We start from the raw sequence: 27,847 nt of genomic DNA, 5'->3' as shown, positions 1-27,847 counted from the left end.
TCAATGATTTGGATGGGAACACAGGAGGTACATTAAGCAAGTCTGCAGATGACACCAAAATGGGTGGAGTAGTGGACAGACAAGTAGGCCAAGAAAGTAGCAGATGGAGTTTTAACTTAGATCACTGCATAGATAGATGGGAAGATTGAAGGAGGTGTTTGGTATGCTTGCATTTATTGGTCAATGCATACGAATTAGGAGGTCACATTGCGGCTGTACACGAAATTGGTTACACCACTTTTGGAATACAGTTTGCAATTCTGGTCTTCCTGCTATAGGAAGGATGGTGTGAAACTTCAAAGTATTCAGAAAAGATTTACAAGGATGTTGCCAGTTTGGACGGTTTCAACCAAAAAACGTGATGCTGGAAAAGCACAGCCAGTCAGTCAGCAGCTGAGGAGCAGCAGAGTCGATATTTCAAGCACAAGTTCTCCATCACATTCCTAACAAAGGAGTTATGCTTGAAACGTAGACTTTCATGCTCCTCGAATGCTGCCTGACCGGCTGTGCTTTTCCAGCACCCCACCTTTTGACTCTGATCTCCTGCATCTGCAGGCCTCACTTTCTCTTGGAGAGTTTGAGTTATTGGGAGAGGCTGAATAGGCTGAGGGCTTTCGTCAAGAGAATCAGAGGTCCAGTGGTTATCTTATACAAGTTTATAAAATCATGAGGGGATTAGATAAGGTGAATAGCCAAGATCCCTTCCCCAGAGAGGCAGTGTCCAAAACTAGAGGGCAGAAGTTTAAGGTGAAAAGAGAAAGTTTCAAAAGGAACCTAAAGGGCAACTTTTTCACATAGAGGTTGGTGCGTGTATTGAATGAGTTTCCAGACGAAGGGGAGTCTGGTACAACCACAACATTTAAAAGGCATCTGGAGGGGTATATGAATAGGAATGGTTTAGATGGATATGGGCCCTATGTTGGCAAATGGAATTAGATTAGTTCAGGATATGCAGTCGGCATCGGTGAGTCAAATTGAAGTTATAACCATGCCGTACAGCCCTATGCTGTACTATGAAGACTTGGAGTCAATAATAAAGCAGTAAAGGATAACATTTTACAAAGACTGAACAGGCAAGAGGTTCTAGCTGCTCAAGATCTTAAATTATGAAGGGGTTTTATATAGTTGACACTGATGAGATCCACAAGTAAAATCTAAATTACAGGCTGTAAAAAGACAGCTGATGATAAATCCAATGAAGAATTGAAGAGAAACCTCAGGTGGAATGCACTGCCATGTTGAATGGTCAAAGCAAGTAGCAGTAGGGCTCTTGTGGCACAGAGGTAGGGTCCCTACATCTGAGCTTGGAGGCTGGCGTTCAAGTGTCACCTGTTTCAGAGGTGTCTGAACATCTAAAAACAAAAAAAACAAAGCACAGAGCATTTAGGGGAAAAACTAAAGAAGAATGGGATAAGCAATTGAAAACAAAAGTATGATAAAGCTGCAAACTATGTAACTTTGTGGAGAAAGTGTTGAAGTAGTGACCTTTCAGAGAACCAACAAAAGCCTGAAGGGTCACAAACTTATAAAATTCAACAACATTATGGAAACACACCCTAAGGTATGCATTAACTTGACAATGTAATAAAATCAAATAGACAGGAATTGGCAGAAGTGCTCAAAACATTAACCAAAACACACTTCAGCTTAGGAATCTCCCTTTATTTGAACCAAATTCAAGCCACTCGTATAAGAGTTTTGAAGCAATCCCTTAGAATTCACAAAAAGATGCAATAATTTACATTTCTATCAGGCTTTTTGGACTGCAACATCTCAGCACTTCAAAGGAATACAAATAGAAAGCAGACAAACTAAAGAATGAAAGAATAGGATAGCTGATTAAAAACAAGACAGAGGAGTCCAAATTAAGGAGTATTTACAGAAGAGAATAGTTGTGAAACAAAAAAAATTTGAAGAAAGGAGTTGCAGACCTGAGGCTGAGACAGCTGGGAGCTGGTTAGAGTGTGGGGAATGCAAAAGATTACAGAATTAATGGAATCTAGCAATCTCAAATTGCTATGTGGTTACAGAGTTCAGGAGGGCAAAGAACATGGTTGGGTTTGAACACAAGGATGAGAATTTTATATTTGAGACATTGGTGGTACAGAAATCTTTATGGTTCATCAAGCAAATGGTTCAGTATGACATAGCATGTGCAAGGGATACAGGCAACACATTTTGAATGAACTCATTTACACAGGGTGGAACTGCAAGCACTAACCAGAACAGGATTGGAAATGTCCAATACAATAGTAACCAAACCATTGAAGGTTTCAGCAGCAGATTGTCTGAAACGGATGAGATGATACAGATGACAGTCGGGTGCCCTGCCTAGCTCAGTCTGCTTAGATTCAGAAAATCACATCAGTCAAAAATAATGGCCCAGGTGGTGAGATGGCTTCAAGAGTACAGACTCCATTTATGGCACGTTCCTACTATATTCAATCTTCCCACGATAACTTGAAGAACCCTTTTCTCACCCTTTGCAAGATGTCACACAAGCAATGTGATAGCCAAGTTAACAGAGATGATAGCTAGTCAGTCAGCTACAAGAGTCACAAAATGATTTATGATCAATATACAACTAAGCTACCAACACAGCGTCTTATCTGTTTTACTGTTTTTGTTTCTGTCACGTAGAAGAAATGTTAGATGTGTTTGACAAAAAATATAATTAAGGATATTATTCCCTCTATTAAATATTGAACAAATCACAAGTTATCAGTCACATGCCACTGATAACCTTGGGCCTTTATCAGATTGACTTCTTATTTGAAACTAGATCAGTCTCCCATCTCTCCTACTTTTCAATATTTCCTTAAGCCTCGGACTGAATTAGTTATACAGATGGCTTTTACATCAACTAAGCCTGCATGACTGTTTTCCATCATGCTTCCATCTCAGTAGAGACCAAAAACTTTATTTTGTGGAAATTGAAAATCTGTGAATTTATGAAAAAAGAATGGAGTCACAAAGTTTACAATTCACGCAAAAGTATTGTACAAAAGCAAGGTACATGAATACATATAACGAATCTAGCTAAATAATTTAAAGATGCTCAAACTACAAAAACATGGTTACTCAATCTAAACTAAATTTCTCACTTCAAGTCCCCAAGTAAAATATTTATTAAACTGCTCAAGATTAACCACTTAACCTGGGAACTGTTCCAGAGATTTGTAGGAAGAATTAAGCTTTCTTAAACCTTCTGTTTATTTTTAGCAAGTTTGTTACTGCAAATTTCATCCAACTGTCTCACAGTTGTAAGCAGAGTAAAGCCAGCACACAGAGTAAGGGAAGGTAACAGTATTCTTATATAAGCATAAATAATTATTCAAGAGAGTTGCTCAGGGGCTTGAAGGAAGTCATGGCAGTATTGCCTGCACCTGTGATATGTTCCTCCTGTGCAACGTGGCAGATCATGGAAATTTCAGTTGTCCCTGGTGAACCCATTTGTGGGAGGTTTAGCCAACTGCAGCATTTCTGGGAGATTGCAAATTATTTTAGGGGCAGTGCAACCTGCACAAGGCAGACAAATTGCACCTGAACCAGAATGAGACCAGCATGCTAGTGGATAAAAGTTAAAGCCAAAAAGTAGCAATCAAATTGCTGGGAAGGTACCACAGGGCTCCTTAAGAAACTGAACAGTAACATTTTGGAAAACTTAAAATGTGTGTAAAATTAATAGTGATAGTCAGGGACATCAACTTCAATACAACTGGGGTCAAAGAGATGTACAGCACGGAAACAGACACGTTGGTCCAACTTGCCCATGCCAACCAGATATCCCAACCCAATCTAGTCCCACCTGCCAGCACCCGGCCCATATCCCTCCAAACCCTTCCTATCCATATACTCATCCAAATGCCTCTTAAAATGCTGCAATTGTACTAACCTCCACCACTTCCTCAGGCAGCTCATTCCATACACTCTGTGTGAAAAAGTTGCCCCGTAGGTTTCTTTTATATTTTTCCCTTCTCACCCTAAACCTATGCCCTCTAGTTCTGGACTCCCCAACCCCAGGGAAAAGAGCTTGCCTAATTACCCTATCCATGCCCCTCAATTTTGTAAACCTCTATAAGGTCACCCCATAGCCTCTGACTCTCCAGGGAAAACAGCCCCAGCCTGTTCAGCCTCTCCCTATAGCTCAAATCCCCTAGTCCTGGCAACATCCTTGTAAATCTTTTCTGAACCCTTTCAAGTTTTACGACATCTTTCCGATAGGAAGGAGACCAGAATTGCATCCAATATTACAACAGTGGCCTAACCAACGTCACAACATGACCTCCCAACTCCTGTACTCAATACTCTGACCAATAAAGGAAAGCATACCAAACGCCTTCTTCACTATCCTACCTACCTGCGACTCCACTTTCAAGGAGCTATGAACCTACACTCCAAGGTCTCCTTGTTTAGCAACACTCTCTAGGACCTTACCATTAAGTGTATAAGTCCTGCTAAGATTTGTTTAACCAATATGCAATACCTCACATTTATATGAATTAAACTCCATTTGCTACTTCTCAGCCCATTGGCCCATTTGGTCAAGATCCCATTGCAATCTGAAATAATCTATGCTGTCCACTACACCTCCAATTTTGGTGCCATCTGCAAACTTACTAACTATAACTCTTATAATCACATCCAAATCATTTATAAGAATAATGAAAAGTAGAGGACCCAGCACCAATCCTTTGGCACTCCACTGGTCACAGGCCTCCAGTCTGAAAAACAACCCTCCACCACCAGGTGAATTGGCCATGCTAAATTGCCCATAGTGTTAGTTAAGGGGTAGATGTAGATGTCGGGGTATGGGTGGGTTACGCTTCTGCGGGGCGGTGTGGACTTGTTGGGCCGAAGGGCCTGTTTCCACACTGTAAGTAATCTAATCTAATCTAATCACCACCCTCGGTCTTCCATCTTTGAGCCAGTTCTGTATATAAATGGCTAGTTCTTCCTGCTAACCAGTATCAAAAGCCTTACTGAAGTCCATATAGATCATATCTACTGCTCTGCCCTCATCAATCCTCTTTGTTACTTCTTCAAAAAACCTAATCAAGTTTGTGAGACATGATTTCCCATGCACAAAGCCATGTTGACTTTCCCGAATCAGTCCTTGCCTTTCCAAATAAATGTACATCCTGTCCCTTGGGATTCCCTCCAACAACTTGCCCACCACAGAGGTCAGGCTCACTGGTCTATAGTTCCCTGGCTTGTCCTTACCACGTTTCTTAAACAGTGGCACCACCTTAGCCAACATCCAGTCTTCTGGCACCTCACTTGCAACTATCGATGAAACAAATATCTCAGTATGAGGCCCAGCAATCATTTCTCTAGCTTCCCACAGAGTTCGAGGGTACACCTGATCATGTCCTGGGGATTTATTCACCTTTAAGCATTTCAAGACATCCAGAACTTCCTCCTCTGTAATATGGACAGTTTTCAAGATGTCACCATTTATTCCCCTACATTCTATATCTTCCATATTTTCCACAGTAAATACAGATGCAAATACTAGTTTAGTATCTCCCTCATTTTCTGCAGCTCCACACAAAGGCTGCCTTGCTGATCTTTGAGGGGCCCTATTCTCTCCCTAGTTACCCTTTTGTCCTTAATGTATTTGTAGAAACCCTTTGGATTCTCCGTAACCCTATTTGCCAAAGCTATCTCACGTGCCCTTTTTGCCCTCCTGATTTCCCTCTTAAGTATACTCCTACTTCCTTTATACTCGAAGGATTCACTCGATCTATCCTGTCTATTCAGATATGTACTTCCTTCTTTTTCTTAACCAAACCCTCAATGTCAACCAGCATTCCCTATACCTACCAGCCTTCCCTTTCACCCTAGCAGGAATATAGTTTCTCTTTTCTCTCGTTATCTCATTTCTGAATGCTCCTCATTTTCCAGTCGTTCCTTTACCTGCGAACATTTGCCCCCAATCAGCTTTCCAAAGTTCTTGCTTAATATCATCAAAATTGGCCTTCCTCCAATTTAGAACTTCAACTTTTAGATCTGGTCTACCCTCTTCCATCACTATTTTAAAACTAATAGAATTATAGTTGCTGGCCCCAAAGTGCTCCCCACTGACATCTCAGTCACCTGCCCTGCCTTATTTCCCAAGAGTAGGTCAGGTTTGCCACCTTCTCTAGTAATACAATCCCAATAAGGTTATCATCCCTTATTTCTCTGTTCCACTCAAATAACTTCCCTGGATGTATTTCGAGGAATATCCTCCCTCAGCACAGCTGTAATGCTTTCTCTCATCAAAAATGCCACTCCCCCTCCTCTCTTGCCTCCCTTTCTATCCTTCCTGTAGCATTTGTATCGTGGAACATTAAGCTGCCAGTCCTGCCCATCCCTGAGCCATGTTTCTGTAATTGCTATGATATCCTGGACCCATGTTCCTAACCATGCCCTGAGTTCCCTGTTGGGCCCCTTGCACTGAAATAAATGCAGTTTAATTTATCAGACTTTGCTTGTTCTCTACTTTGTCCCTGCCTGCCCTGACTGTTTGACTTGCTTCTGTTCTCAACTGTACCAGTCTCATATTGATCTCTTTCCTCACTATCTCCCTGGGTCCAAACCCCTCCCCACCCACCTTACTAGTTTAAATCCTCTCGAGCAAATCTCCCTGCCAGTATATTAATCCCATCCCAATTCAGGTGCAATCCGTCCTTCTTGTAGAGGTCACGTCTACCCCAAAAGAGAGTCCAATGATCCAAAAATGTGAATCCTTCACCCAAACACCAGCTCCTCAGTCATGCATTCATCTGCTCTGTCCTCCTATTCCTGGCCTCACTAGCACATAGCACAGGAGTAATCCAGATATTATGACCCTCTAGGACCTCCTTTTAAAATTCCTGCCTAAACTCTCTAATCTCCCATCAGAATCTCAACCATTTTCCTTCCTATGTCATTGGTTCCAATGCTGGTCCCTCTCCCCCTTGAGAACATTCTGCACCCACTCAGACATTCTTGATCCTGGCACCAGGGAAGCAACACACCATTCTGATTTTTTGCTGCTGGCCACAGAAACATCTGCCTGTACCTCGGACTAGGGAGTCCCCTATCACAACTGATCTCTTGAAGTGCAATGTACCCCTCATTGCATTACAGCCAGTCTCAATACCAGAAACTTGGCTGCTTGTGCTACGTTCCCCTGAGAATCCATCACCCCCTACATTTTCCAAAACAGCATACCTGTGTGAAATGGGATTAGCTACAGAAGACTCCTGCACTACCTGCCTACTTCTCATTCCTTTCCTGGAATTAACCCATCTATGTGACTGTATCTGTGACTATAACTGCCATCCATCACATCCTCTTGCTCTTGTAGATTCCTCATTGCCTCTGTCTCTCCAACTGATCCATTCGATCCGATATGATTCGCAACCAACAGCATCCAATGCAGATACGATCCTCAGTCACCCATAAACTCTCCCTAAACGCCCACGTCCAACCATTTTGCTCCTTCACAATCTACAGACCCAGACAGCACTGTCTTATTCCTCTACAATACGCTGCTGCAGATTAATAGTTATGGCTTATATTTTAAGTTTAATCAAGAGACATATCTCACTAAAACATATAATCAAGAAAGAACCGACACTAATTGGCGGCACGGTGGCTCAGTGGTTAGCACTGCTGGCTCACAGGACCAGGGTCCCAGGTTTGATTCCAGTCTTGGGTGACTGTGCAAACTCCACACAGACATTCTCTCCCAGTGTCTGCCTGGGTTTCCTCCGGGCGCTCCGGTTTCCTCCCACAGTCCAAAGATGTGCAAGTCAGATAAATTAGCCATACTAAATTGCCCATTAGATGCATTAGTCAGAGGGGAAATGGGTCTGCGTGGGTTACTCTTTGGAGGGTCGGTGTGGACTGGTTGGGCCGAAGGGCACATTTCCTCACTGCTGCAGACTTACTGTAAGGCCATGCTTAAAATATTAACTTCTGCTTCTGTGCTGTGACCTCTCCGAAACAGGTTCCTCCAAGATTAGTAGTGAATTTCACTGTTTGTTAATTTTCCCAGATGCACTCCGATGTCCAGGAATACATGAATTCGAACAGCAAAGGCAGTAACTGTGCAGGTTCATTGCTCTGTCAGTTTCTTTCTCTCTCTCGCTCTCTCTCCTGCACTGACCTCACTGTGTGCTTCTTTTGTCTGTTTTTCTCCATGTTAAAACTACTGTTGTTTTGACTTTTTTTTTCCCTCCAAAGTTCCAAAACAATGCAACAGCATATAAAACAGTAATTGCTGTTCCTGGAATTCGAGGAAAGCACCTCCAAAACCTAAAATACCTCAAAAGAAAAGGAGCAGCCTGATACAGCCAGAAAGTTTTCCCCCCCAAGCTCCATCTTGGATTACCCAGAATCCTGCAGTCACAGAGTGCATGGCTTCGCTGTAGTGGAATTCTTAAAATGCTTCCAAACACTACCTTAAAAAGCTATTTTTGAACACCGCACAAGAGAGGGCAATCCAAGATTTAATTTTAGGGAACAAAGCTGGGAAAGTGTCTTAATTATCAGTAGGGGAGCATTTTACAGTCAGCGATTATAACTGATAGATTCACGATTGTTATGGAAGAGGATAAAAATGGGCCTGAAATAAAATTTCTCAATTGCGGAAAGCTGATTTCAATTAGATCAGATATGATTTGGCCAGGATGTGCTGGGAACACGTCCTTGCAGATGAATCTAAGAATCTCAGAACAGTGGACACATTCAAGGAGGAAACATGGAGAGTACAGGCCAACATGTTCCAATAAAGAGAGACAGTGGGGCTGTCAAATCCTGTGAACAATGGATACCAACAGATTTATATAACATTGAACATCAAACAACTCTAACCCTCTATGCCCTGACTGTTCACGTGCCTAAATGCCTCTTAATGTATCTGCTTAAAACTTTGTTAATGTAAATTGGGCTCTTTGATTTATTTTAATACTGAAAGCATCATTTTGGATAGCTTTTAAACTGAAAGTTATCCACAGTCATCGAATGAACCCATAGGGGTCAGTGTTGGGGCCTTTACTGTCTGTGATAGATTTAGACTTGAAGGTTGACCAGTAAACTTGCAGATCTCAAAAAAGTTAGCGTGATTGTACATAGCAAAGAGGATTTAGTCAGGCTGTTGAGTTGGGCTGATCAGTGGCAAATGGAATTAAATTCAGATAAATGGGAGGTGATGTACATGGACAGGTCAAACAAAACAAGGAAATACATGATGAATGACAAGACCCTTGAAGGATCGGGGGACCTTGGCATGCACATACATCGGCTCTTTAAGGTATCAGAACAGATGTATAATGATAAAGGCAGCACATGGGATACAGCCAACTGTGTTTTAACTGACACCATTGATAAACAGGCAAAAACTATATACAGCAAATACTGGAAGTTTACTCTATTATTTCTGTGATGTCAGAATCATCAGTTGAGGGTGCGAGTTAAGAGGCTCTCTGCATTATTATTTAAGTGATTTCTGCTGTAATTGGTGATAGGTAGACCCCTGCCTCATATTTCAATTTGTCTGTATTGTTACATTGGTAGAATATTCTGGTTGATCAATCAGTACATGCCTGGTCCCACAGGTGCCAGTGAATGAAAGGCTTGTGTACTTGCCTTTATTAATCAAGATTAGTTTAAAAAACAGGGAAGTGATATTGGAACTTCTAAAACTTTAATTAGGCCTCAGCTAGAGTATTGTGTGCAGTGCTGGAATCCACATAATAGGAGGAATGTGATTACACTGGAGACAGTACACAGGAAATCTACCAGGATGCTGCCGAGGATGGAGAGTTTTCATTATGGAGAGATTAGACAGACTGGGGTCCTTAGAGCAGAGAAATTGAGAGGGGTTATGTCTGAGATGTATAATATAGCTAGGGTAGACAGGAAAAAAACATTTTCTTTGATGGAAGGACCAATGGCAACACTGCACAAATTTAAAGTAAAGGACATTAGATTTAGAGGAAATGTAAAGAAAAGGCTTTTCACCCTGAATGTGATGCAAATCTGCAACTTACTGCTTATAAGGGTAGAAAAGGAACATCACAACATTTAAGTGGTAAGTCGATGTGTACCTGCAATGCCAAGACACACATGGCTATGAGCCAAATGCTGGATGATAACACTAGGACAGACAGGTTTTCAACCAGTGCAGACACAATGGACCTCCATGACTATGACTCCTCAATTAACACAGGCATGCCTGATGTCCTAAGCATTGCCACCTTGGAGCAGAACTGTGCTGATTTCATTTGGAGCCCTATATTTAAAATATTCCCTTCTCCGCTTGACTAAAACTACAAGACCAACTCACCGTTGAGAGTTCTTCAACTGATGAGATTTAAAACTCTAATGCCCAAACACTGAAGTGGACCTCAATATTGATTATGCAGCTACCCGAAATCCTTGGGGCCAGTTGTTTTTTGGATTGCAGAATAAATGACATTTTCATAGTGAAATGAACAAAAGTTCCGAACAGCAGCCCACGTGTGAATAGTATGAGCGCTGAGACACAACTGATGCCTTCCAGCGTTGGGCCATGCCACAGCGGCACATCTAAATGACGTGGGTCAAGTGGCTGTGGAGTTGGGTCACCCATTCACATGTCAAACAACCTTGTAATACAGAAAAAAAACTTCACAAAAAGAAACTTCGGATTTCGGATAAAGGATGGTGTACCTATACTAGACGTTTCCTACATTTGCTTCTAAAATTAAAAACCTAGACCCTCCTACTCAAAACCAGAGCAGTACCCATAATCAACCCAACGCTATTAACATTTTGTTGATCCTTTTTTCCTATTTCCACCTTCAAGAAAATTTTTTAATTCCTCTCTGGCCACAGGGGAAGCATGAGGAGACTGCAGAATGGTTAATATGGTCCCACTCTTTTTTTTTTAAGAAGAGTGGTAGAAGTGAACAAGGAAATTACAGGTCGGTGAGTCTCACATTCATGGTGGGAAACTATTGTATTGAAGGAGTGAATTAATACTCACTTGGAAAGGTATGGGTTAATTAGGGGTAGTCAGGATGGCTTTATCAGAGGGAAGGTATGCTTACCAAATCAGTTAGAATGTTTTGAAAATGTGATGAAGTGTGTGGTTGAGTGAAGTTCAGTTAATGGCGTTTATGTGGACTTCTGACAAAGTCCTACATGGGTGACCGACTGATCAGGTGAGAACACAAGGAAACTTGGAAAGAAGGATCAGAACTGGCTGAGTAACAAGATAGAGGTATAAGGTCAGAGAGACTGGAGGAAGGTGCCCAGCAGTACACGACAAGGCTCAGTATTGAGACCCTTGTTGCTTGTTATATACATCAAATATATAGATAAAAATGTGGGAGGAATGTTAAGTGAATTTGCATATGACATCAAGATGGGTACAGTAGTTAATAGTGAAGACTGCAGGTTACAAAGATATAGATAGGTTGGTCAAGAGAGCAGATTGTATTTAACCCTGTTCAGTGCAGGGCAATGCACTTTGGAAGAAACAACAAAGCAAGGGAATATTCAATGAATGGCAGGACACTGGATAGCTTAGAGGAACAAAGGAATCTTAGGGTAATTAATCATAGATCCCTGAAGTCAGCAGGCTACCTGAGTAGCATAGTTAATTCTGCATACTGGACACTTGTCTTTCATCAGTGGTTGCATAAGGAAATAATGTTGGAGTTCTACAGTGTGTTAGTCAGGCCAGAACAGGAGAGAGGAACCTCAATTATCCAAATGAGATGGACGGGCACCATTTCATTCTGATAAATGATTATTCAGATAATCACTTTTAGCTTAAATGGGGGAAGCCATACCGATCTAATGCTGTGCTTTACTGGGGAATTTATTTAAATCTATAATTTTCATGAGTCTACCATTTAAACAAACTAATCTTTGCAATCTGCAAATTACAGGTTAAAACAAGAACTAAAGTCTTACCATGACATCCCAGCATTAAACAAGGTCCCAAACAGTTTTTACAATCGCAAGACCATTTACAGTATCAATTTCCAGGAACTCAGTCTTGGAAGAGAAAGACAGAAGCCATGCCTCGCACATGCATTTACGCTCTGTGTTTTTAAAAAATGAACAGCTTGGTAAAGTGGTGGGAATACTGTAAAATACATTTTTGCAAAGGGCTATGTAACAACACTTAAGCTAAAAAATATCCAGTCGCTGATGCTTGAGCTGCTTGCGTTTCTTTGTTTTTGCCAGCACTTTCACATCTTCTTCAGTACAGGTAACTTGATGTAACTTTTTTTAGATTAGATTACTTACAGTGTGGAAACAGGCCCTTCGGCCCAACAAGTCCACACCGACCCGCCGAAGAGCAACCCACCCAGAGCCATTCTCCAACATTTACCAGTTCACTAACACTATGAGCAATTTAGCAGGCCAATTTACCTAACCTCCACATTTTTGGACTGTGGGAGGAAACCAGAGCACCCGGAGGAAACTCACGCAGACACAGGGAGAATGTGCAAACTCCACACAGACAGTCGCCTGAGGCGGGAATTGAACCGGGGTCTCTGGCGCTGTGAGGCAGCAGGGCTAACCACTGCGGGACCTTGAAATCTTCTTCGGATAATCAAAGTTCCTTTGTCCTGTGTAGTTCTGGTCACCCTACTAAGGAAGCATGCGATAGCAGGGTGCACCAGGATGCAGCCTGGGATGAAGAAACTGAGCTATAGATTGAAGGGGGACTTGATTGAGGTGTGTAAGATTACGGGGAATATAGGCAGTTTGAAGACCGTGCAGCTGCTCCCCTCGGTTGAGGGGTCAACTACCAGAAGGTAGTTTTAGTTTTAGGCTAAGGCGCAGGAGATTCAGAGGGAATTTGGAAAAAGCTTTTTCGTACAGCGGGTGATGGAAATCTGCAATGCATTGCCTGGAAAGGTAGTGGAGGCCGGAAAGCTTACTACCTTTAAGAAATATTTGAATGAGTACTTCAAAATGTCATAATATTCAAGGATACGGGACAGTAAATTGGGACTAGTTGGTGCAAGGGCCTTTCAGCTCTGTACAAATCAAGTCGCTAGAACAAAGCACGTTCTCAGAAGCTGTAGAGAAACCATTTATTCATCACCTGAACATAAATTTGAGAAAAGCATATCATTGAATCACTACAGTGTGGAAGCAGGCCATTCAATCTATCAAGCACACAGCGACCCTCTGAAGAGCATCGGTCCCAGAATCCACCCGCCTCACTGTATCCGTCCCTGCATTTTCCCATGGATATTCTGCCTAACCTGCACATCCCTGGACAGTATGGACAATCCATATCTTTGGACCCTAGTAGTAAACTAGAGCATCTGGGGAAAACACACACAGACTTGTGTCTGCGTGGTGTTTGCACAGAGGATGGAATTGAAGCCGGATCCATGACACTGAGGCAGCAGTGCTCGCTACTGAACTACCATGCTGCATCCCAGTTATCAATTAGACCATCTGTTTCATTGACCAATAATAATTCAACCTCCTGAACTGACAGCAGTCAAGTTCAACAGAGAATTGACACCTGGAACCTTTTGGCCTGAATATCTTTTTACTAGAGGTAGCACTTTTTTTCATGAGGCCAGCAGTTGATAACACAGTTCAAGCAACAGAGTTGAATGACTTGACTTGGATTCGGGTGAACCAAGGAGGGGGCCTCTTTCACAGCACCTCCACAGGGCAGGCCAGCAGACAACTCCATTCTTAAGCAAAAGGTTAAGTGTAGCGTGCCCATCAAACACTCCCATTACAATTATTACACTGGATACATATAGAGTAAGCTTTGTCTATTCTTTCAAAAATGAAAACAAAAAATATACCTCAACATTGTTTGTTTGATGGGGACAATCTCAGGACAAGTACAGCACATGGCTTGTATCAAATTAAAACTCCACCTATACTGTCCCCCATCGGTGAAGTACAGGCACACCATTAGATATAGATTAGATCTCCCTCTACGCATCACCAAACACTTCCAGGTCAGGGACTGCAGAGAGATGGACACCGAGTAATACTGCCTCTATTTTTTTCAAACCGAAATTAAAGCTCTAACAACACTGTACCGTCAAACAGACTCTGGACAGACACAGCCAGAGTGTTACAGACTAACGGTCCACCTCAAAGCTCAATTGCTTCAGCTATCACCCAAGAACTACAATAATTTCAGCACAACTACAACTCTCCTGTCTCAACAACTCAGCCTTTTGACTGCTTGCTAATAGCTGCATCAGTTACCTTCAGGCATCTCGTTTTCAATCTTCAATCCCTGTTAAAGCACCTTCAGCTCATTCATATCCGCCTTTAAACTAATCAGTTGAACCTACAGCTGTCTGAACCTACAGCTATGTTGATTCAAATTACACGTTTTGTTTTCTGCAAACAATCAGAATTGGAAGCGGCCACTCAGTCCATAATAATGCTCCATGGAGAAAAATTGTTATTATTAGATATCCACTGGAAGTTTATTTTCATGACATGCTGATCAAAGTTCCTTGTGCAGTCACTCATCTCTGCTGCCATCTCCCTGTTATGAAGACGCGGCCGTACTATACCTTTAAGAAAGTAAAAGCTAGCAGTGACAGCACCAAGTGTTCTCAATAAGACACAATGTAATATGTGCTCCAGCTACTGGGAGCTGGTTCCCTGGAAACGACAAAACAGATTCGAATTAGGCCAATCAGTTTAAATTATACAACAAAAAAATACCAAATTCCATTCAAGTCTGAACTGAGTATATTGACGTTCTTAAAAACCAATGACACACTCCAATGCTTTGGGATATAAGACAGAGGAAAACTAAACAGTCGGGGGAGAACTGCCACCAACCCAACAGCTATAGTCTGCAAGTGAGAACTCAGAGGTACCTGCACAGAGAAAAACCCTCAACTGACCTGGAGAGACAATCTACTGACAAAGACTAAGAGAAGATTCGACTGCTTGCTGGTTTTAACATTTGAATTTTTCTGTAAATCTTAATGGCAGTTTTGTCAAACTAATACTATAGAAGAGAAGGTAAAAAGATAGGTTAGAAGAAGGAATTGTAAACAGCTGTTAATTATTCTCTGTTATTCTTTTAAGAAATAAAGTTGTTAATTTTTACTTTAAATAGTTCTTGGACACTACTTTTTATAGATTACTGCGCGGGATACATCTTTTCTGAGTCGCTGATTTTAAATTAAGCAGGAGGGTTTACTCCATGTCATAACATCCCTCATAGGCAGCAAGTTCCAGTCACACTCACTCGCTAAGAAAAGGCTCTTTTTCACCATCTCTTTTTCTAGCCCAAAACCTGAATCGGCTGTACTATAGCTCTGGTACCTAAAAAAAAGGAAGGTCTTTCCTTTGTTCACTTTATTGAAACATGTTATAATCTTGTATACAAGATAACATTGAATGACAACCTGCTCTAGCTGTTTGTTGAAATTTGAAACTTAATTCTGGACAATGAAACAAAGTTAGATCTGATCTACAGATAACTGGCCTAATATTATCACAACAGACGGCTCTAGCAGTTTCTTCTTTGCTATAACTGACATTAGTTTAATATATAAAGACTTTTATTAGCAACTTATAAGTCTAACCCTGGTTCACCTGAGAACGTGTATAGGGTATAAGCAGGCAGGGAAAAAGTTCTGAGTTTTATGAAACAAGAAGTTCCGCTGAGCACGACTCAGATCAGATAAGAACTTGCAGTAAACAATGAGGTGCTGGAGGTAAGGGTAATGGCTTAACAAGGTGGAAAAGCATTCATTATGTGGAGCCATTTAACAAGATGAGGTAGCATTCAGCAACTGAGGTCAGTTTAACAAGGTGAAAAGTATTCATTACGTGAAGCCAGTTATTCATTGCGTAACAGCAGATGGTTTAATATTTAATGTTACCAGTCTCTGATCGTAATGGTAACCCAATTTATATGTATGTTGCCTTATCTGGATGCTCCTCCCTGTAAGATGGCTATATAGTTCATTGAGAAACTGCTCTTCCAGAGAAGACAGTGAACTCATGCCCCTGCGTACATGGGCAATCGTTCTCTCTCCCTCCAGGGCTCAGAATAAAGATGAAAGAAGTAAAACTATGCAGTGTCTGAGCATTTTCCTTCAGCTAAAGGGGGAACGGAACAACACACCTATACAAAGTACAGCCATTGTCAGCAATGATAAACATGTTGCTTACCAAAGCAAAGTTGAGTTAAGCTGGTATTTTTTCAATCAATTTGAGAATACTATTTAAAAACATTTGTGCTTCTTGCACACATTGTCGTTTTGGTCGAATCAACGTTCTCAAAGAAATGTAACTTTGACTTGTTACCAGCTCAAAATGTTTTGCAAATGAAGTGGTTCCTTTGATGCCTTTATAACTTTAACCATAAACAGCTCAGCTACAACTTAGATAATTTCCACACTTACATCATCTCAATCATTATGATAGCAGAAACCATGTCAGAAACAAGCAATTTCCTAACATTCTCTATTCCTGAGAGTTAATTAATTGGATATTTTTAAAAAGTTCTCCCAGTGACTCCACAGTCAGAATTTGGCAGTTCAGAGCTGATCCAATCTACCAACATGACACTGTTTCTCAGTAAAATATCACCAATCCAAGATATTTCACAACTTCCATAGGATACAAGATCCAACAACATATTTCTGGTAAGGAACAGCTCCTTAGTGCTGTGGTAGTGCCTGTACCTCTAACACAAAAGGCCCATCTGCCCCAAAGGTATGTTATAAGATGGTCAAATCGGTTCATTAGCAACAACTGGTTGATCGGAGGATATAATTCTCGTTTTAGTGCTCTTACAGCAAACAGGTAGTGTCTCTACTCTAGATCAGGAATCCTGGTAGGGGCATGGGAACAAGTCCAACTTTGTACTCAAGTCAGGCCGGTGTGCTCACCAGTCCATTAACATTGGAACTCCGTGCAGAATAGAACTGCAAGTGTACTTGCACCGCATCTGGTGCCATGGTACATGTTAGCTGCTCACAACCTTTTCAAGGCTAATTAGGAATGGACAATCATTTGGACAGTCAAGCCCATTTCACCATTCAAAAAAATTGAGACGAATCATTTTACTTCAAACTTCCACCTAACCAACAAAATCCTTCTTGCTCATCAAGAATATTCCAAGATTCTGCACCCACTGCTAAGATTTCCAAAGATTCCCAATCGTCAGGGGGAAAAAAAGCTATCTTTGGTATGTTTTTGATTCATTCATGGAAGAAAGGCCGGTATTATTGCCCATTCCTAGTTGCCCTTGAGGTAGCTGCCTCTTGAACCACTGTAGTCCATTTGGTTTTGGAAGATCAACAAAGCCACGAAAGAGGAAGTTCCACAATTCTGGTCTAGCGACTCAGCAGGAACGGTGATATATTTCCAAGTCAGGTGGTCAGTGGCTTGGACAGCAATTTGCAAGTAACATTTCCATGTATTCCTAACCTGGATCAGGAATCAGGCTATTTTCAAACTTGTAATGAGGTAAAGTTAGTAAATGATATCACTGTAAAAGATCCCTTAAGGAACAGCAACTATAACACGGAACAATTTATTCCGCAGTTTGAGAGGGAGGAATATGGGTCATAAACAAACGTGCTAAGCTTAAGTGGGAGGAATTTCAGTGAAATGAGGGCAATGCTAACCAAAGTGGACTGGGAAACTGGTTGAACAGTAAAAACAGTTGAGAAAAGATATAAGAAATTATTTCATGGAAATATATATCCCAGTGAGATAGGAGGATTCTAGGAGTTAAATAAGCCAACCACAGTTAACCTAGGAAGATAAGGACGTTAGATTCAAAGAAATAACATAAAACATGGCAAAGACTAGGAGTAAGACAGCAGATTGTGAAGATTTTAAGTAGTAAAAGACAACCTAAAATAGAACGAGAGATAAACTTGGCATGTAAACTTGGAAGTAATATCAAGAAAGAAATTCTTTAAATATAGAAAAATTAAGAAAAAGGCTTAAGTGAGAGAACAAAGCTGTGGAAATAATAATAAAAAATAACCAGGAAATGGAAGAGGCAATAATAAATACTTTGCAGTTTTTGGAGCAGTAGTACTATGCTAAAATAACATTGCAACGTTACTAAATGAAGCAGCAGCAAAAGAAAAAAAGAGGAAATAAACACCAAAAACATCATTAGAAAAAAAAAGTGTTTGAGAAATGAATGGGGCTAAAAACCTCAAGTCCCCTGGACACAGTCAGAGTTATAGAAATTTACACGCAGAAATTTATCATTTAGTGCAACTCATCCAGATATCCTCAATTAATCTTGTCCCATTTGCCAGCACTCGGCCCATATTCATCAAAACCCTTCCTGTTCACATACCCATCCAGATGACTTTTAAAAGTGTTGTCCCACCAGACTCCACTACTTCCTCTGGCAGCTCATTCCACACATGCACCACCTCCGCAGGGAAAAAAGTTGCCCCTTAGATCTCTTTTAAGTCTTTCCACCTCACCCTAAACCTATGCCCTACAGTTCTGGACACCCCGCCCCTAAACCACTTCAAGGAAAATACCTTGTTTTGAGAATTTATATAGTGTATGAGCAGGTAGGGAAAGAGTTGCGCTTTGAGTCTTGTGAAACAAGAGGTTCAGCTAAGCATGACTCACATCAAATAAGAACTTGCGGTTAACAATGGGGTGCTGGAGGCAAGGGCAATGGGTTAACAAGGTTGAAAAACAATCACTATATAAAGCCATTTAATAGTATTGCAACCATTCAGTATGCAAGGTCAGCTAACAAGGGGAAAAGCATCCATTGTATGAATCCAGTTAATAAGTTTAAGAACGTTCATTGGATAACAGTAAAAGACTTGATCTCTGCTATTGATACTCATTGATTGTAACAGTCACCCAATTAATATGTATGTTGCCATATCTGGATGCTCCTCCCTGTAAATAATTATATAGTTCATTGAGAAACTGCTGGTCCAGAGAAGACCGTGAACTCATGTCTCTGTGCACGAGTGATCGTTCTCTCTCCCTCCACAGCCCAGAATAAAGACAGAGGTAAAGCTACACTGTGTCTGAGCGTTTTGCTTTGACTGAAAACGGGACAACACACATATTCTAATATTCAAATTAGACACTGCTTCTACTTAGCAGAGACTCAAACAAACTCTGCCAACCATCCAACCCAAACTTTGGGTCCGCTATGTGGATGACACCGTTGTCATCACTAAACAAAAACAAATAAGAGGAAACCTTCTAAACCATTATTACTACCCTTATTGGCATAAAATTCACTAAGAAGATGAAAACAACAAACCCTGCCATTCCTAGATGTCACAGTAGAGCCAACAGCCAATGGGGAACTTCAAACCAGTGTCTACAGGAAAACAACACATACAGAGCAAACATTGAACTACAGAAGCAATCACCCCAACATCCACAAATGCTGCTGCATCAGAACATTATTCCAACGAGCCACCACACACTGCAGCATAGAAGAACAGAGCAGCAGAAAATCACCTATACTGTGTATTCAAAAGGAATGGGTACCCTTGATTGAAACCTCAGGAAAAGAATCTAACAAACTGACCAAGGAATCCAAATTCGCTCAATAGTTTCCAATTTGGGGATAGAAACTAATGTTTATGGATAACTTTATGGATAGCTGTTATTCAGATCAATGAGTTTAAACAGAGGTGTTAAAATTTGTATGGTTTGATAGAAAGGGTGATTTGAAATTAGTTCCAATGACCAGTATGAACAGGATGATAAAGTTAAAACAATCACCAACAAAAAAATGGAAAGGGTTCAAAGATTACTCTCCTTCAGATAGTGAATGCGACACGAAAATACCCTTACAATCAGATTTTCCAATAATTAAAATGCTGTGGATAATTATTTCAAAGACAGAGTGAGCAATAAGGAAAGAATATTAACATTTTGAAAATACACCCATTTTCATCCTTCAGTCCAAAATGAATTCTCACTTATACACGCAAACTTCCAACTGTCTTTTGTAACTGGTTCCTTAGTAACATTCTGTTCCCAACTTCACACGATGTAATGCCTCTCTTAACAAGTTAAAAATCACACAACACCAGGTTATAGTCCAACAGGTATAATCTGGCATTGTGTGATTTTTAACTTTATCCATCTCAGTCCAACACTGGTTCTTCCACATCTCCTAACAAGGTATTACTTGCAAACTTGGATATACAATTCCTGCATCCTTTTACCCAAGTTGTTGAACAGGTAAAATGTTCCTCACACCCCTCATTCTCCATTCTGTATTTGATTTCACCAAGCAATTTCTACCCCAATCAAAAAATGACAAAGGTGAAGTCATCAAAATTAAACTGAAGACAGACAAAAATAAAAGTATTACTGAGAAGGCAATCTAGTAGAATCTTTTGAACTGGAAATCAATTGAGGGCCTAATCAAAACAAATTAAGTGCCAATGGGTATGCAAACAAAAAAGAAAATGAAAACATCTACAAGGAAAGTACTTGCTCATCAGTTAGAGACTGAATCTCACGCGAAACCTTACCAACTGTCTTTTGGAAATTAATACAATAATTAATACAGTAATTCCAAAGACATTCCATGTTAATGTTATTAGTGATTCCAGTTTTAACAGGGTCCACTAAACAAGACTCGTTTAGCAAAGTCATACTACCAACTGCTCAATCACTGTACCTTTAATGACCGTTTCTACCAGCTTTCCCACAAATAACGCAGAACTGGCATGTATGCATCAGCAATTTTCTAGTCTAAGTGACAATTTCTGAACAGAAATAGAGATGATAACCAACTCGCCTGTAATTTCAACCTTCTTTAAGCACCCTGGTATGGACATGAAGTCGTGAAGATTTAATTATACAAAGTTCTATGTGTCTCCCACTATTAGTACTTCGTTAATGAACCCAATGAATTTTTCATTCCCTTTCTCAACTTTATTCTCAGCTTCCCTTCCATTTCAGGTATCTTACCATTTTCCTTCACTGTGAACATTTCAGAAACTTATCTATAACTTTAAATCTATGGCCATACCCAACCATGAACAGGTGTCAATTTTACTTAGAGATATTTATGAAAATATTTGTATCAATGCCATGCTTTCTGATCGTTCTTTCTGTAATCTTAATATTTTCTTTGTGACTTTGTTTTCTAAGCTTCATGCAGTCTCGTGGACTACTACTTTCCTGCTATTTATCGAAGTTACTTGCTTTAGCTTTGCATGGAATTTTACTTGACATGTTGACCATGATTGTTTGACTGTATAAGTGAATTTTTTGGCCTTTTGGGAGGTATTGTATGAAATCCCTCCAATTGTTTTTAAGTTTAGAGGCATTTGACCCAACTCATGACATTATAGTGTACTTTATTCCATTCAAAGATTAAAGCATGTATTAACGATTGGATCTTTATCATAGAACCCAGAGTGCGGAAAGAGGCTATTCAGCCCAAGGATTCTGCACCGACTCTCCAGTCAGCAATTCACCAGATCCAAGCCCCTACCCAATTCTCATGTCTACCTCATCTAGCCCGCATATTCCCGGACAATTTAGCATGGTCAATCCACCTAACCTACACATCTCCAGACAGTGGGAGAAAACGGAGCACCTCAAGAAAATGCATGCAGACACAGGGAGAATGTTCAAACCTCTCAGTCACTCAAGTATGGGATCAAACCTACATCCCTAGTGCTGTGAGGCAACAGAGCTAACCACTGAGCCATGCCATCCAAAATGGGCAGCACAATGACTGTGGCTTGCACTGCAGCCTCACAGTGCCAGGGTTCGATTCCCGCCTCTAACGACTGTCTTTGTGGAGTTTGCAAATTCTCCCAGTGTCTGGTGGATTTCCTCCGGGTGCTCCGGTTTCCTCCCACAATCCAAAAAAAGGGTGAATTGGCCATGCTCAAATGCCAGGTCGGGGTAAACACAGGGTAGGGGAATGGGTCTGGGTGGGTTACTCTTCAAAGGGTCGGCGTGGACTTCTTGGGCTGAAGGACCTGTTTTCATACTGTAGGGAATTTAATCTAAAACCCATTCTTCCCAAACTTTCACAAATTCAGTATTGTATGATTCTATTTGCAAACCAGGCAGATTAAACCTGAAGTAAAATCTTGAAAGTAAAACATCCCTGGTAGGAAGAGAAAGTCAGAAAGATTGACAATATGCTGACCATCATGACATGTGAAGCCTTTTTGATGCCAGCAGGTCCAGCTACAAACCAAAGGCCAAAATCCTCTCAACTCACAGGATACTCTCAACTTCAACAACCCCTCAACCTTGAATCCACAGCAGTAGTTGATATTCTCAGAGGTCTTGCAATACATGTATGGACAACTGTCAATGCAACAGGCAATCAAACATAAAAACTAAAACCTGTGACCCCAATGTTGGTCCAGCTGAGGGTTTCAAAGATGTTCGGTTTTTTTTCCCTCACTTCAACACTTTGTAGGAAAAAGAACTTGCTATCCCCAAACTCAAATGTGACGAGTAATTACCTTCAAGGACGGAAATAAGTGACTAAAACTTCTGAAGTATTCCTCATCATGACTACAGTAGAAAAACTTCTAACATTTTTCACCGACATCCCATAGCTACCGAAATCCTCTCAAACACTTGTGGCTTCACCCCTTCCAGAAAAATGCCTGATGCAGCCCTACATACTTGGCAAATCCAAGAAAAATGCCAAAGACATCAGGAACTCTTCATGGCATTCATTCATTTGATCAATGCATGTGACTCAATACGTCAAAAAATTCTGATGTTTGTCTTCAAAAGATATTATATTCAAAAAACTTTTTCAATAATATCTCAAATAGAATCTTCAAATCTACACCAGTGCTAAGTGAGGCTTGCGACAAACACCATGTTATTTGAAATCTGATAGTGCTATTCTTTTGTGCCAGTATTAAATACTGATGGAAACTCTAATCACAGTCACCTCCATAACAAGATGAAACTGACAATCATACACATATGATCTACGTCTGTGGTTCCTGATGAAGGGATTATGCCCAAAACGTTGATTCTACTGCTCCTCAGATGCTGACTGACCTGCTGTGCTTTCCCAGCAGCACATTCTCAACTACTTCTGGGGGTGACTGGTATGCCATTGCCCATTCTGTATAGGAATTGCAAGTTACTGTCAATTTCTTCCATTCCGCATAAAAACTTGCCCCAACGAAAGACGTACCAATTCGCACCTAGAAAACCAAATATTTCACCTTGAATATAGATTGAAGGAAAGACTCAGCATATGTTTCCCATAGGTTGGCAGCCACCTCTCTCAAAAAGTCACCAATGACTAGGAGTCGCAACACCTCATCAGGTACAACAACTCAGCCTTCTGCAAACTACTGCAGATAAACAAAGACCTCCACAAGTTGAAGAGTGTAGTGCTAGAAAAGCACAGCCAGTCAGGCAGCATCCAAACAACAGGAGAATCGACATTTTGGGCTTAAGCCCTTCATCAGGAATTCCTGATGAAGGGCTTATGTCCAAAATGTTGATCCTCCTGCTCCTTGGATGCTACCTGAACTGCTGTGCTTTTCCAGCATCACACTCAGAGTCAGAGATGTACAGCATGGAAACAGACCCTTTAGTCCAAACCATCCGTGCCGACCAGATATCCCAACCCAATCTAGTCCCACCTGCCATGACCCGGCCTATATCCCTCCAAACCCTTCCTATTCATATACCCATCCAAAGGCCACTCACATGTTGCAATTGTACCAGCCACGGCCACATCCTCTGGCAGCTCATTCCATACACATACCACCCTCTGTGTGAAAAAGCTGCCCCTTATGTCTCTTTTATATCTTTCCCTTCTCACCCTAAACCTATGCCCCCTCGTTCTGGACTCCCCGACCCCAGGGAAAAGACTTTGCCTATTTATCCTATCCATGCCCCTCATAATTTTGTAAACCTCTATAACGTCACCCCTCAGCCTCTGACACTCCAGGGAAAACAGCTTCAGACTGTTCAGCCTCTCCCCGTAGCTCAGATCCTCCAACCCTGGCAACATCTATGTAAATCTTTTCTGAACCCTTTCAAGTTTCACAACATCTTTCCAATAGGAAGGAAACCAGAATTGCATGCAATATTACAACAGTGGCCTAACTAATGTCCTGTACAGCCACAACATGACCTCCCAACTCCTGTACTCAATACTCTGACCAATAAAGGACAGCATACCAAACGCCTTCTTCACTATCCTATCTACCTGTTACTCCACTTTCAAGGAGCTATGAACCTGCATTCCAAGGTCTCTTTGTTCAGCACACTCCCTAGGACCTCACCATTAAGTGTATAAGTCCTGCTCAGGTTTGCTTTCCCAAAATGCAGAACTTCGCATTTATCTGAATTAAACTCCATATGCCACTTCTTAGCCCATTGGCCCATGTGGTCAAGATCCTGTTGCAATCTGAGGTAACCCTCTTTGCTGTCCACTACACCTTCAATTTTGGTGTCATCTGCAAACTTACTACCTGTACCTCTTATGCAAATGACAAAAAGTAGAGGACCCAGCACCGATCCTTGTGGCACTCCACTGGTCACAGTCCTCCAGTCTGAAAAAACAACTCTCCACCACCACCCTCTGTCTTCTACCTTTGAGCCAGTTCTGTATCCAAATGGCTAGTTCTCCCTGTATTCCATGAGATCTAACCTTGCTAATCAGTCTCCCATGGGGAACCTTGTCAAATGCCTGACTGAGGTCCATACAGATCACATCTACTGCTCTGCCCTCATCAATCTTTTTTGTTACTTCATCAAAAAACCTCAATCAAGTTTGTGAGACATGATTTCCCATGCACAAAGCCATATTGACTATCCCGAATCAGTCCTTGCCTTTCCAAATACATGTACATCCTGTCCTTCAGGATTCCCTCCAACAACTTGCCCACCACCGACATCAGGCTCACTGGTCTATAGTTCCCTGGCTTGTCCTTACCACCCTTCTTAAACAGTGGCACCACATTTGCCAACCTCCAGTCTTCCAGCACCTCACCTGTGACTATCGATGATACAAGTATCTCAGCAAGAGGCCCAGCAATCACTTCTCTAGCTTCCCACCGAGTTCTCGGGTACACCTGATCAGGTCCTGGGGATTTATCCACCTTTAACCGTTTCAAGACATCTAGCACTTCCTCCTCTGTAGTCTGGACATTTTGCAAGATGTCACCATCTATTTCCCTACAGTCTATATCTTCCATATCCTTTTCCATAGTGACTCCGACTCTGATCTCTGGCATCTGCAGTCCTCACCTTCGCCAAAGGACTCCACAAATCAAGTCCTCATGTAGAAAGCAGCTGCCAGTACCATACTGCAGTGACATTTGGACTATGCATCAGTGACACAAAACACCACTGGAAAAATCCTCCAGACTAAATGGGAGGATTAAGGCCAGCTCCAACAACCTCCTACAAAATCAATTTCAATGAACTGGAAATGATGCTTGTGGCAAAAAGCATTTGCATAACCAGGTTCACACTTTTCTCAATCTTCAAATGGGCCAGAGTTCAAACGAGACCAAAGAAAGTGATTCAAAATGCATTCTGAAGTTCTGCTTAAAATGTGACAGCATTGACCAGGACAAACTTGCTACTATTCCACATAAATGACAACAACTTAGTCATCATGCTGCTTCAAGGCTTTAGTCACAATGCCCGAATGATTACCACAGTAGTAGCGAAAAATAAACAAATCTTATACACTGGAACCTTGTATTCCATGGTGACATCCTGCCTCATACAGCCAAACTTCTGTGGGATTGAGAATCAGCCTATTTAGTCACACAAAGGCATATCGCAGTAAGTCAGAACCTCAAACTGAGGGATAAGATGAAGACAGGTTTGAAATTGGTTGGAGCTCCCCAGGTAAACATCAAACAGACTGCACATGCAGAAGACCTGAAACACACAAAAACAGTAACAACTGGAGAAACTTAACAGGGCTGGCAGTGTTGTGGAGAGAAAACAGAACTAACATTCAGGCTCGTAACCCTCAGAACTTCAGAAAAACGGCTCATTAGACTTGAAACATGAACTATTTTCTCTCCACAATGGTACCACACTTGCTAAGTTTTGCCAGCAATTTCTGTTTTCCAATAAATATCATATCCCCAGCAAGAAATGAAAATCTTCAGTAATAAGTGTGCAATAGTGAACAATTCAACACAAGTCGAAACAGGTGGTCCTTTGAACCAGGAGTTTATGAAGTATCAATACCAGAATTACTTAAATAATCCTAACCTTCTACCTGTACAAAAAACAATTAGTTACTTACCTGTGGTGGAAAATTAGCCTTGTTAAAAATATACACACTTTATTCTAAAAAAAACAATAGCACTTTGCATCTCAGTGTAACAATTTACACATCAAACCTGGCTCCTCCGTACTCTTAATATAATCTTAATTTATCCAGAGCTAATTATTACCTTTCCACTTATGTCACAATCCTTTTATCAGATTTATACTCAATGCTTTAGTGGCTTAAAACTGCGATCCCGATGCAAAACTGTGGCAGAGGGAGAAGCCGCAGGAAACTGGATAAGACGAAGAGTGCAGTGGTTTCTGCTGAGAATCCCTGACTCAAGGTGGCAAAAAGGTAAAGGCCACGGGAAAGGAGGAGAGACGAGGACTGGCATATTCAGCAGGCCGGCTCTGCGGCCTAAGGAAAGGCCACCATTTTGTGGCAAAGTTTTATTGTGGCAACTGTACCATTTAAACAGGAATGTTGTTGGTGGTGGACTGAGGAGGAGACACGAACGTGCCACCCACCCCCCCACTGAAGGCTGGCAGAAAGCACCGACAACTCTCTGCTCTCCTCCCTCCCCCCCCCCGCCAAACCACCCCCGGAGGGGTGGGGAACACAGAAAAAAGGGGGCGAGTTAAGGACACTACCCTCTGGAAATACCAGAACACTGCAATTTGATTTGAATTGGGGGGGGGGGGGGCAGGGGGAGAGGGGGAAGGGCTCAGCTCAAGCCCGGGGACCTCCACAAAATGGCGAGAGAAGTCAGGGCCCTCCGACGCTCACAGCCCGGCGGCCTCTTGCCCCCCGCGCCACGCCGGCTATTTCCTCACCCGCGGCGTGAAGTAAGGCAGAGGGGCCCGGGCCGGTGCCCGCGGCCTTCCGGAAGGTGCTGGAGCCCGCCATGATCCAGGCCCCCACTCCCTGGACAAGCAGCGCCAGCGCTCGGCCCCCGGAGCTCCATTCGCAGGCAAGGCCTGAGCTTTCCAGCCCCCACCCCCCCACATCGGGGCTGACAAAAGGCCGATCTCGCCGGACGGACACCGCGCGATCGGTCACCCGGCCGTTTCCGGGCCCCGCGAATACTCACCAGCGCGGGCTGCACGCTGGGAGCCCGGGCAAAGAGGTCTCGGCACTCGCTGTCCGCGGACTGGGCAGCAAAAAAAAAATCCTCAGGCACTCGGCCTCCTCGCTCCCGGAACAACAGCCCGTAGGCCCTGCGTCACTGCGTGCGCGCCTCCCAGAAAACGTCATGACGAACGCGCAACCCCGCCACCGGTCTTGGCAGCGCCCGCGGCCCACGGGCTTTGCGCGGTCACGTGGACGAGCCCGCCACCGACCTCCCCATCCGAAATAATACCTTCCTCAATGTTTGCAGCATCTTTCAATAAAAATCGTCGCCTTCTATAACCCCCTACAACCTGAGCTCACAATACTTCCCCCGCCCCCGTCAACATGCCCATAAATAATTTCTACCCCCAAAGAGACTCCATGCCCCCACACTGCCCTGTAAACACCCTTCATACCTCTACCCTTCTGTAAACATCGTCAATACCACGCCACAAACATCCTCCACATCCCCACACTGCTCCATTTCTCCCCCCAGGAAACACCTTACATACCCCCAAAGAT

General features: G+C 42.1%; 1 protein-coding gene across 4 annotated transcripts in view; it reads right to left on the bottom strand.

Annotated features, from left to right (window-relative positions):
* The window catches only part of LOC140476621 (RNA-binding protein 25-like), a 93,423-nt gene extending 65,979 nt beyond the window's left edge, over positions 1-27,444 (bottom strand). For 2 of the 4 annotated variants that reach the window (XM_072569505.1, XM_072569506.1), the window contains exon 1: positions 27,049-27,237. In XM_072569505.1, the coding sequence (XP_072425606.1) occupies positions 27,049-27,222 (174 nt within the window). In that variant the 5' untranslated portion in view covers positions 27,223-27,237. Of the gene's footprint in view, positions 1-1,215; positions 1,316-27,048; positions 27,238-27,305 lie in introns of those variants that run through there. The other 2 variants (XM_072569507.1, XM_072569508.1) reach the window with 2 other exon arrangements.
* Between the last annotated feature and the right edge of the window lie 403 nt (positions 27,445-27,847).

This window comes from Chiloscyllium punctatum, chromosome 4 (genome assembly GCF_047496795.1).
Source record: "Chiloscyllium punctatum isolate Juve2018m chromosome 4, sChiPun1.3, whole genome shotgun sequence".
Lineage (NCBI taxonomy): Eukaryota > Metazoa > Chordata > Chondrichthyes > Orectolobiformes > Hemiscylliidae > Chiloscyllium > Chiloscyllium punctatum.
This window is presented reverse-complemented; position numbering and strand designations above follow the sequence as displayed.